Here is a 12,324-nt window from a genome sequence, read left to right on the forward strand (position 1 = left end):
AGGAAATGACTGTGATTAGACTGGATGTGACTTGAATGAAAACTGTGTTGCTTGTTCCATTCTGGTAGATGCAGCGTTTTTTTGTTTGTTTGAGAACAGCAAAATACAAATACAGTATAATTTTACAAGTGCGAGAGTTTCCAGCGTTTCAGATACATATATAAAAAAAGAGAGACATCAGAGGCAGCGTAAAGCTCCACCCACTCGGTGCTGTCTTATTAACGAATCGAGCACACCCGCAAGTCTTCCTGTTTCGGGAAAGTCGCTGTGTGGGCCGAAGCGCTTCATGTTTGCAGAATATTCTCCACGTATTTACAAGACAGGACTCCAGTGAAGCGACACAGCTCTTACAGTCTGTTCTTAGAGGTAAGTTCCCAGTGTGCGTTTGTTTAAGCAGCTCAACAGCTCACTGACATGACAACTTTAACATGTATGACAACAATCTGGATGCTGTCACGTGAAGTTGTACGAGCTGTGTTTCTGTTATAAAATGAAATAGATCCATGTGGTGATGAGACATTTGTGCTGTTTTTAAACTCCGACCACAGGAAAGTGAAAGTCATGGTTGGAGGGGCGTGACACTGGTCGCACTGTCAGCCGTATCCATAAGAATAATAGTGATCATCACTATCACCACCATTACTATGTCCAATCTAGTACCTATCTAGCAGTCTAGCATTATCAGGGACTACAACATCTAGTCCTTTTACTGAATCAGAATTACTACTAACGAGACTAATCCATCGATCCGTCCATCTCTTCTCTCTCGCATATCCAATTCAGATTATGACACCTCGCAGGTTTGTCGCAGGGCTGCAGATAATCACTGACACTGACTAACCTAACCCCACTAACTGGTTGTCTTCTTGTGGGACGAAGCTGTTGAGAACCCACGCAGACAGGAGAGAATGCAAACTCAATCACAAGGGCCCTGGCCAGATGGTGGATTCAAACCTAGGACATTCTTCCTGTGAGGATAGTAGTAATAATAGTAATAATATTATTATATGAATAGTAAAGATAACCACATTCATTGATGTGATTACATTATCTGATGAGTTTCACAGGCAAGATTGTACAGCAGCTATAAAAGTGTTTGCATCACCATTTCCTTAAATGTTTTTGTTTCACAGGTGCGATGATGAACTGTTGTGGTCTGCTAACATTCGAGAAAGAACCAGGTACTGATAGAAAATAAAGAGACTGTATTCACCAGAACCTCACTTCATTATTAAAATCTTCATGTATGCTTATTTCTTATAACAGTTTCATGTGGCTAAAATGTAACATTTTTCACTAGAATATATGGGCTGTGTTTGTATCACAATTCTGTTTGTCTGTCAGTTCCTCTGAAGAGCGTTGAGGTGGAGCTGGAGGTGAGGGACCATGTGGCTACAGTGGTCTCCACTCTGAACTACGAGAACAAGGAGGACAAACCATTAGAGGCTGTTTTTGTCTTCCCTCTGCCTGGAGATGCTGCTGTCTGTCATTTCAGTGCTCAGATTGGACAGACACAGATTGTAGCTGAGGTGAAGGAGAAACAGAAGGTGAGCTGGACAGTAAATATAACCTGATTATAAGTGAGCTTCAAAATAAACACAGTGAATGTCACTGACATGCATCACCTGTGCTTCAGGCTCGTGAGGAGTATGATGATGCTCTGAGCTCCGGTCAGCAGGCCTTCCTATTGGAGGAGAGTGATGAGAGTCCAGATATATTCTCTCTGAGTGTGGGCAGTCTGCCTCCAGCAGAGAGCGCCTCCATCAGGTTGGAGTACGTCACTGAGCTGGCTGTGCAGGCTGATGATGGTCTGAGGTTCTGTCTGCCTGCTGTGCTCAACCCTCGATACCAACCTCAGGGTAGGACAACTTCAGAATACTTGGACCAGAAATGCTTCAATGACACTTTTGAAAATGAAAAACCACAACACCAACGAGTCATGGCAGATGGTTGAAACTGGTTCTGTTGGAGGTTTTCTGTTGAAAGTCCGTTTTTCATTCTCACTGTTGCCAAATTATTGCTCATATTGGGTCATGTTGGGGTTTCTCTGTATTATTGAAGCATTTAGAGTATAAAGCACAGGTAACTGTTTTGAGGTTCTTAGTAACGTAAAGGATTTCAGTGTAAGCAGCCTCATTAATTACAGCATATTTTACCTGATGCTGTGTGCAGGTAGTGAAGGTGCAGGTGTCCAGGTGACTTCTGTTCCAGTCTCTCTGGTGCCCTACAGTCTGTCTTTTTCTGCCCGAGTGTCCTCTCCTCGTCCAATCTCTAAAGTAGAGTCCAACTGTTCCCTGGACCCTCTGCAGTACCTCAACACTGATCAAACCCAGGCCACGGTAGGTAGAGTGCTGATGTGTCTGCTGCGTGTGGTTGTTACTTGTTACTGATGAATAAATATGAATGTGTTTGTGGTGTGCAGGTCAAGCTGGCTGCAGGACACAAGTTTGACAGAGATGTTGAACTGCTGATTTATTACAAAGACGCCCACCAGCCCACTGCTGTGGTGGAGGCAGGACAGGCCTCTGCTGAGCTGGGTGAGTAACATTAGTGTTGTTATTAGCTTTTTAGTAAAAAATATCATTATTTTATTCTTCAGCTCAAGAGTTATCGTTGTGATCAGAAATTTACACTTGTTGTGGGTATGAGTGGATTTATTGTCCAGCATAGATCTTTAATGAATTTGGAAAAAAAAGAATTGTTAAGCTTGCATAAGTTTGAATGTATTTTGGATTTTCTCTAATTCATACATGGTTCAAAGTTTACAGTGGTCTAAAAAAGTGTTTGCCCTCTTCCTGATTTCCCTCTTTAGATTTTTTAGATTGTCACACTTTCAGGTCATCAAACTAATTGAAATATTAGACAAAGACAACAGAAGTAAACAAAAAATATAGTTTCTAAATAAACGTGTTTTATATGAAAGGGAAAAAACCCAAACCTACATCGCCCTGTGTGATAAAGTGATTGACTGACTTTTTAAGGTCATGTCACGGCATCTCAATCAGATTTAGGTCAGGACTTTAACTAAGCCACTCCAAAGTCTTCATTTTTTTTCCTTAAGCCATTCACAGGTGGACTTGCTGTTGTGTTTTGGATCATTGTCCAGTTTGAGGTCACGAACAGATGTCCAGACGTTCTCCTTCAGGATGTTTTAGTAGAATTCATGGTTCCATTTACCACAGTGAGGCTTTGTTGTTTTTTGTCAGCAGTGGTTTTCTCCTTGAACTTTCCTGTGAATGCCATTTTAACCAGTTTTTTTTTTTTTTTTTTTTTTTTAAATTGTTAAATCATGAACTCTGACCTTATTTGAGATATGAGACAACTGTGAATTCAGGAAGGGGACAAACACTCTTTCATACCACTGTACATACAGCTTAAGTACATACAATCACTAAAATATTTTACTGAGTGGTGCTTAAAGTTCTGCGATTTCTTTAAACTTGACAAAGCCACAAAGTTTCTGGGAGAATGTCCTGTGGATAGATGAGACAAAAATTGAACTTTTTGCCAAGGCACATCAGCTCTATGTTCACCGACGGAAAAATGAAGCGTATCAAGAAGAGAACACTGTCCTAACTGTGAAAGATGGGGGAGGCTCGGTTATGTTCTGGGGCTGCTTTGCTGCCTCTGGCACAGGGTGTCTTGAATCTGTGCAGGGTACAATGATATCTCAAGACTATCAATGGATTCTAGGGAGAAATGTGCTGGCCAGTGTCAGAAAGCTTGGTCTCAGTCGCAGGTCATGGGTCTTACAACAGGACAATGACCCAAAAGACACAGCTAAAAACACCCAAGAATGGCTAAGAGGAAAACATTGGACTATTTTAAAGTGGCCTTCTATGAGCCCTGACCTCAATCCTATTGAGCATCTTTGGAAGGAGCTGAAACATGCTGTCTGGAAAAGGCGCCCTTCAAACCAGAAACAACTGGAGCCGTTTGCTGATGAGGAGTGGGCCAAAATACCTGCTGAGAGGTGCAGAAGTCTCACTGACAGTTCCAGGAATCGTTTGATTGCAGTGATTGCCTCAAAAGGTTGTTCAACAAAATCTTAAGTTGTGGGCACCATCATTTTTGTAATTAATTCAGCTGAAGCATGGTTGAAAAGCAATGTCTGACTTTCATTGGTTAGGATTTATAGAATTTTTATTTATTATTACTTTTGTCAGATAAAAGTTATTTCTGTGACCATTGTGAGTTTTTTCTTTCATTGACCAAAGGGTACCAACAATTTTGTTCACGTCTGTAGTTACTCTTTCTCATCAAGTTATTTGTTACATCACCACTCATTGGCCTGACCAATAATCATAACAATGGGAAAAAATCAAAGAAAAGTCAGTGAAAATCTAAGGAGGAGAATTTTAGATTTGCATAAATGAAACACCTGCAAATTCTAGGTTCAAACAACTACATGTAAAGTTTTTTTTTTGGATGTGTCACCACTTTAATAAGTTCGAAGAAAGACCCAAACTCTTAATTTTAAGAAATTGGTTGAGATCTTCAGGAACAAGTATCACTAATTCTCAATTGTAACATAAACTAGGGGTGGGCGATATAAACGATATATGATAGAAACGATATAAATTTGGCCAATGATAGAGATTTTGACTATATTACGCTATCAAGATGGCGCATGTTGATGATGTCATCAAGCTGCGCCTGTTTTGGTCGAAACTATCGCAGCGGCTACAACCATTATCATCTGCAAATTATGCCGGGCGACAGTCATAGCAAAGAGATGAAGCACTTTAAATATGGGGAAAGCCAAAAACTGCGCTTCCTCCACTTCCGTAACATTGATTCATTAATGTTGAATTCTCTCGCAGCTGTTCTGTTCCCATGTTGTTGCAGTATATTAATAACTAACCTCGTATTGTGGATGAATAATCTCAGTTGTTCTCCTGACTGACATTTGACCCGTGTATAGCATCCTGCTATGAGATTGCATTTGTCCCTAACCACCAGAATCCCTCACGTTAACTTTTATCGAGTGGATAAAAAGTTGGCCACAGCTTCACTGTGCTAATGTTATGCTAACATAGCTGTGTCTCTAGCAATCACGTAGCACAACATTATATACAAGGTAGTCCAACTTCAGTAACCCTACAAACGCCACTGATGTTTAGTTTTCTGTCTTCATTTATGTTGGAAGTGGTAGCAGAGCTGTACATTTTAATTAGTTTCAAAAATCTCTCAGTCAGAACATGGTGTGTCATGTTTAGGTGGAAACTAGCAAGCTAACTTCCTGCTAACTTTTAACTCCGTTAAATTTAATAACTTCTGTTTTCATGGATGCTTGGATGTTAAACTTAATTGTTACACCCGATAAAACAGCAATGCTGTTGATTTAATTAAAGATGAAAGAATTTAGACCGTTTTTAACTCTTAGTATTCGTTTGACTTTGGGACCTGAAGGGACGGAGTTTTGGACCCAGATTACTCCGCGAAGCTCCTCACTAATGCATAATGCTCTGACAATCCATCAAGCAGTGCTGTTTACCAAAGTTGTATTAAAACTTTTTTTTAACAGATTTCTGCACGCCAAAATCGGTCGAGGTCAGTAAGCACAACCAGAATTCATACATAAGGCACACTCTCGATTTTTGAGAAAATTAAAGGATTTTAAGTGTGCTTTATACTGTAGAAAATACGTAATACAGAAGAAAATAATATATCGTGATATATATTGTTACCGCACAAATTACTGCTTCAAATTATATCGCGATATGAATTTCAGGCCATATCGCCCAGCCCTAACATAAACTTTACATTTCTGGAACAAAAATAAAGCCCCTTACATTTGACTTAAATTTGCAAGAGTGAAGGAGAGGTTTTCAAATATAAGAACAATGTACCAGCTGTCAAGCACTGTGGTGGTAACATCATGCTTAAACTGGTCATATCTGAGCCTGTTTGCATAATTTTGACCATGTGTGAATTAGAAAGTCAAAAATAATGTCACCAAAGATGACTGCATTCTCATTTCACCCTCAACCCCCCCCCCCCCCCCCCCCCCCCCCCGGGAAGTCAAAAGCCAAATGACAATCATTCACATGATAAGTGAATATAAACCACAACTACAAACATGTTGGTGTCATGTGAAGGCTGTGTGCAGGCAGGATAGGAGGAATGATGGACCCAAAAGTTCAGACTTTAAAAACAAAGATTTATTACTAAATGACAAAAACAGAAAATTGGCTAAACTGGGAATACAGAAACTAAACTGGCAGGCAGACGGACGGAACACACAGCATGGGATAATTGAGAAGACACAGGGCTTGCATACACAGAGGGGGCAATCAGGGAATGGAAGACAGGAGGGAGAGACACAGCTGGGACAAAACCAGACACATTAACATAAGACACGGACCTTCAAAGTAAAACAGGAAACCCTGACTGAACTTACAGACACAGACTACCAAGCTGACACTGCAACAGTTGGAGTATATAAAAAATTGTAAACTTGACATTTTTCTGTCCTTTCATGTGTTTCAGGTTCTCTGATGGGTGATCCAGTGGTGATGGTGAGTCTGTACCCTGAGTTCACCCAGTCTGTGATGTCTTCAATGGCTTCATGTGGAGAGTTTGTGTTCTTAGTGGATCGATCTGGAAGTATGGACTGTGCTACCAATAACACTGAGCAGCGGGAATCTCGGATCAGCAGTGCCAGGGTATTTATGATGTGGTGTTAGAGTTATAAAACCTTTCCTCTCACACAGTGGCCTCACCATCTTCTCCCTCTTCCCTGAAGGACACTCTGCTGCTCCTGTTGAAGAGCTTACCAATGGGCTGCTATTTCAACATTTACAGTTTTGGGTCCCAATATGAACACATCTTTTCGTGAGTGATTCAGTCCATAAAAGTGTGCTTCAATGATGTCACTTGTGTGTAAAGTGTGTAATAAGATATCTGCTCTAGTTACACCAGATAATGCGTTTCTAGAATACTTACAGCTCATTTAGGTAAGCTGCTGTTATGTTATGGTTCTCAAAGGCAGTTTTGAAAGTGTATGAGTGAAACTCATTAAATTACAATGTAGAATTTGGCAGTGCTAAACAGCCATCAATCACTTATTGTCAAGGTTTGCTGTGTGGCAGGTAGTGGTTGGACCCAAACGCAGGACTCTAAGATTGAGTATTTAACTTGAAGGCAGCAGCTTTTATTCGCTGGCAAAAGCAAACTGAGAAACACAATATATGAGCACTAGAAATAAAACAAAAACTCAAACTAGGAAGAATGACCTAAACTGGGAGTGCACGACATAACAAACATGACACGCAGCTAATGCGGAGGAAACGACAACTAACAGAGAAAAATACAGGGCTTATATACACCGGGGAGTAACGAGGGAACGGGAAAACGGGAGGGAAGCACAGCTGGGGCTAATCCGACATAACAAGGCACAGGAAGCAAAGCAGGATACACTGACATGGAGCATGGAGACAAGGTGATTAGACATGCGACCTGGGACTAGGACAGGCACAGAGAAAACACGGGGGCAGAGACTAAACACAGACCGAGAAATGTACAAAGGGAGGAAGAACTAAGATCACTAAGCACAAACGAAAGATAACCGAAACCAGGAATAACAATCAAAGAATATTAAACCAAGAACTGAAACACAAACACTGGGTCAGAGAGCCAGTACTGTGACACTTATGTGTATCTCATGGCAGTAAGAGTGTGGAGTACAGCCAGAAGACCATGGAGGAGGCTCTGAAGAAAGTTAAGGAGATGGAGGCTGATCTTGGAGGAACAGAGATCCTGGAGCCCCTCAAACATATTTACAGCCAACCCTGCATTCAAAATCAGCCCAGACAGGTAACACACACACACACACACACACACACACACACACACACACACACACACACACACACACACACACACACACACAGTGTATGAGTTTATATTAATTAACTGATAGGTAAATTAAATAACACTGATTATGTATTCACCATGATATCTGCAGCCATTGTTGGGTGTTCCTGGTCTGCCACAAAGCAAATATGGGTGAAATATGGTCTCCAAATTTTACAGATCTCAATCCAATTGAGCATTTGTGGGACAAACAAGTCCGATCCACAGAGGCGCAACCTTCCAACTTACAGGACTTAAAGGATCTTAAAGATATCACGTCACCTTCATGGATCTAGTGCACCCAATGCCTTGATGGGTCAGGGCTATTTTGGTAGCAAAAGAGGGACCAGCACAACATTAGGCACGTGGTCATAATGTCATGTCTGACTGGTTTAATAGTTTAATTATTTATATAGCACATTTAATTACAACAGGAGCGTTGACCAAAGTGCTGTACAAGAATACAACATACATAATAAAACAACTTAGAGTATTAAAAGCAAACACTAAATATGAATTAACAAACAACTCTCATGCTGTATTAAAAGCCAGTAAATAAAAATGCGTTTTAAGATAAAATTTAAAAAGATTGACAGTATGAGCCTGTCTGATGTGTAGGGGTAAATTATTCCACAGCTTAGGCGCTACGACTGCAAATGCTCGATCACCTCTATGAACCAGCCTCGACCTTGGTACAGCTAAAAGCAAAAGATCACTTGATCTAAGAGATCTAAGGGGGGTATAAGTCTGCAAGAGGTCAGACAAATACCCGGGAGCCTGTCCATTCAGGGCTTTGTAAGTCAGCAATAATATTTTAAAATTAATTCTGAAGCGGACAGGGAGCCAATGAAGGGAGGCAAGTACCGGGGGAAATGTGTTCACATCTTTTAGTGCGTGTCAGAAGACGAGCTGCAGCATTCTGGAACAACTGCAGCCTTGCCAGGCAGGTCTGGCTGACTCCAGCATATAAGGAGTTACAATAGTCCAGCTGGGATATAATAAAAGCATGAATCGCTCGTTCAAAGTTTTTAAAAGATAAAAATGATCTCACCTTAGATAAAAGCCTCAGTTTGAAGAAAGACCGCTGTACGACTGAGCTAATTTGTTTTTCAAAGGTGAAATTGCTGTCAAATATAACCCCCAAATTTTTGGCATGTGATTTGGCAAAAGGCTCAAGACTGTGCAGGTTAAAATTAGAAGTGTTGGGATTGCCGCTTGGTCCAAAAATTATCACTTCGGTTTTGTTCTCATTGAAGTTAAGGAAATTTGAGGCCATCCAGGATTTAACTTCACCGAGACACTGAAGTAAGGGTTCTAGTGAGGCAGGACTGTTTCCCTTCAATTGAAGATAGATCTGAGTATCATCGGCATATGAATGAAAACAAATGTTGTATTTTCTAAAAATTAGACCTAAAGGCAGCATATAAATGGAGAACAATATTGGCCCCAGTATAGATCCCTGGGGAACACCACAAGTAAGGGGAGCTGAGGAAGAGATAAAATCACCAAAGCTCACAGAGAAGGTCCTGTCAGACAGGTATGACCTGAACCACTCTAATGGGGTGCCCTTTACGCCACAATGCTCCAACCGTGAGATTAAAATGCTGTGGTCAACAGTATCGAAGGCAGCGGTCAGATCTAAAAGCAGAAGCACAGCTGAGTCACCTGAGTCAGTGGCTAATAAAAGATCATTAAGAACTTTTAAAAGTGCAGTTTCTGTGCTATGAAGAGTTTTAAAACCAGACTGAAACCTCTCAAGAACATTGTGTCCATTTAGAAAAGATTGCAGCTGAACAAACACAATCTTTTCCAAAATTTTCGACAGGAAGGGGAGCTTTGAAATAGGCCTGAAGTTAGTGAGGACGGAGGAGTCAAGATTAGGTTTTTTAAGTACAGGCTGTACAACAGCATGTTTAAAACAGGCTGGCACAACACCTGAGCTAAGGCTGCTATTAAAAATAGCTAAAATGTCAGAACTGACAACTTTAAAAATCTTTTTTAGAAGATGTGTTGGAATAATGTCATTTGGACACGATGATGTCTTTGTGCCACTACATACTTCCTCCACCTGATCAAGACACACAGGCTCAAACTGATCAAAAACAGCAGAGCAGGTGAATATTTTAGACACGTCATGTGAAGGCAGGGCGATCATAGATCGAAGCTGTTTTATCTTATTGATAAAAAACTTCAAAAACCTTTCACAGGTGTCTGAGGAACTATTAATACAAGAAGCTGGGGAAATATTCAGGGCAGAGTCAATAATTGAAAAAAGAACCCAAGAATTATTGGAGCTATTCTCAATAACATTAGAAAGAAACCTTGACTTTTCTGCTTTAACAATGTCCTGATACCTGTACAGACTGTCTCTCAACATGAGAAAGGACACCTGCAGCCCATCTTTTTTCCACTTACGTTCAGCCTTCCTGCACTCTCGTCTGGCTGAACGAGTGGCCTTATTTATCCATGGGTCTGGTCGTGGTTTCGAGTTTATAGTTTTAAAAGGAGCGACCTCATCAAGGACAGTTTTGCATTTATCATAAAAATTAACTGTCATTTCCTCGGTACCAAAGCCAAGGGGAGATCTTAAAACTTTTTTAAAAGCAATAGAAAATTGTTCTGTTGCAGATGGGTTAAAAACACAACAACGACGTGTTGAAATAAGAGGTGTAAAATGGCGGAGAGATAAAAGTATGTCAAACACAATAGGGCAGTGATCAGAAAAAACGGCATCACATATTTCCATGTTTCGGACCGGTAACCCTAAAGACAGCACAAGAGCCAATGTATGACCCTGTTTCTGGGTTGGCCCAGACACAAGTTGAGCAAGACTGAAGGAGTCTGTCAAGCTTAAAAAGTCTCTGGCCAGCGAATTGGAGGGACAACACACATGAATATTAAAATCTCCAACGATTAAGATTCGATCGTAGCTTGGCACAGTTCCAGCTAAGAAGTTTGAAAAGTCTTGGATAAAATCCTTGTGGTATTTTGGAGGTCTGTATACAATTCAATTCAAACGCCAGAAGTTCAAAACTAGAATATGAGTCAGTTAAGAGTTGTTTGCAAGAGAGCTTCTTCCTAAAAACAGCTGCCACTCCACCACCACGCCCAGTCATCCTCGGCACATTAAGATACTCACAATCATGCGGTAAAAGTTCAGTAAAACAACTGGACTCACCGACTCTCTGCCAAGTTTCCGTTAAAAGCATTAGATCCAGTTCCCGATCGGTAAAAAAGTCCTATGTGTATATGTGTTACTTTTAGCTTGTGTAATTTGGCCTTTCATGTAAACTCTCCTCTCTAGCTGTTTGTCTTTACTGATGGAGAGGTGGGGAACACCAAAGAAGTGATCGATCTGGTGAAGAAGAACTCAGGCTCCCACAGGTGAAACAGCAAAAATGATGATGACATGTGCTGCGTACCAAACCTGTGTGTCTTAAAAACAGCTGTTGTGTTGCAGGTGTTTCTCTTTTGGGATTGGGGAAGGGGCCAGCTCTGCTCTCATTAATGGGATGGCCAAGGAAGGAGGAGGTCACGCTCAGTTTATCACAGGGACTGACAGGATGCAACCAAAAGTAAGACAATAAGTCATAATAACAATTATTAAAAGACAATATGTTGTTATTAGAGATGGACCAATCCGATATTACGTATCGGTATCGGTCCGATACCGACCTAAATTACAGGATCGGATATCGGAGAGAAATAAAAAATGTAATCCGATCCGAAGTATCAGAAAATCACCTCATAAAACGCGCTACTTGGTGTAACCCAGCTCGGCGCATTGGAGCAGTATGTGTCACGTGATAGAGCAGCTATTTTTCTGCGAGACCTGTCGGCGGTCTGTTGGAGCCTCGCTACATGCTTCCTAACCGCGGCATTTCATCTCGGCGAAAACTATCCCAGAGAAGTAAAGCAAGTGTGTAAGTTCATCCCTGAATGTTTGCATAGTATTTTCACGTTAAACTTAACAACTGATATATTGAGCCACAGCTGGACTGGTTCCATATTGAGGTGAAAAGGAAGCGATTTGTCCCGTACTTCAGCTAGAATTAAAAAAATAGACACAAAGCTGGAGTTATTCTGTCTTTGCTGCGCAGTTGTATCTACTTCTCTCATTCACTCCCCCTCCCTCTCCTGTTATTACTTCAAACATGAAACTGATCAATGATCAGCTGATCGGCTTTTCTACCGCAAGTCCCGTCTTTCTTGTTAGTTTATTGCCCACTTTGCGTTAGAAAGAGGAGACCAGCGGATAAACAACAGCAGCTCGTTTAAGCTTGATCAGCTGTTGTTAGAATGTATTTAATATTACTTTCTAGTATCAGCTGACGTTTGCTGGAGCCACAGCTGTAAAAGCTGCTGGTCATGATATCGGTTTGGATATCTGGTGAGAGGGAAACATGAAGATGAAACCAGGAGATGTCCTTACTGAATCATCAGAGCTGAACAGGTGATGGAGAAACA

At 41.0% G+C, this 12,324-nt stretch overlaps 1 protein-coding gene across 3 annotated transcripts in view; it reads left to right on the top strand.

The window, feature by feature from the left end:
- The first annotated feature begins 242 nt into the window (after positions 1-242).
- Positions 243-12,324, top strand: part of LOC146653737 (von Willebrand factor A domain-containing protein 5A-like) — a 32,130-nt gene continuing 20,048 nt past the window's right edge. For all 3 annotated transcript variants that reach the window (XM_085379301.1, XM_085379302.1, XM_085379303.1), the window contains exons 1-11: positions 243-366; positions 1,134-1,181; positions 1,345-1,547; positions 1,637-1,859; positions 2,173-2,339; positions 2,423-2,537; positions 6,493-6,668; positions 6,749-6,837; positions 7,674-7,818; positions 11,162-11,241; positions 11,318-11,432. In XM_085379301.1, coding sequence (XP_085235427.1) covers positions 1,139-1,181; positions 1,345-1,547; positions 1,637-1,859; positions 2,173-2,339; positions 2,423-2,537; positions 6,493-6,668; positions 6,749-6,837; positions 7,674-7,818; positions 11,162-11,241; positions 11,318-11,432 — 1,356 coding nt within the window. In that variant the 5' untranslated portion in view covers positions 243-366; positions 1,134-1,138. The remainder of the gene's footprint in view (positions 367-1,133; positions 1,182-1,344; positions 1,548-1,636; positions 1,860-2,172; positions 2,340-2,422; positions 2,538-6,492; positions 6,669-6,748; positions 6,838-7,673; positions 7,819-11,161; positions 11,242-11,317; positions 11,433-12,324) is intronic.

This window comes from Rhamphochromis longiceps, linkage group LG14 (genome assembly GCF_057381845.1).
Source record: "Rhamphochromis longiceps isolate RC_006_pf linkage group LG14, R_longiceps_female_GT1.1, whole genome shotgun sequence".
Taxonomy (NCBI): Eukaryota; Metazoa; Chordata; class Actinopteri; order Cichliformes; family Cichlidae; genus Rhamphochromis; species Rhamphochromis longiceps.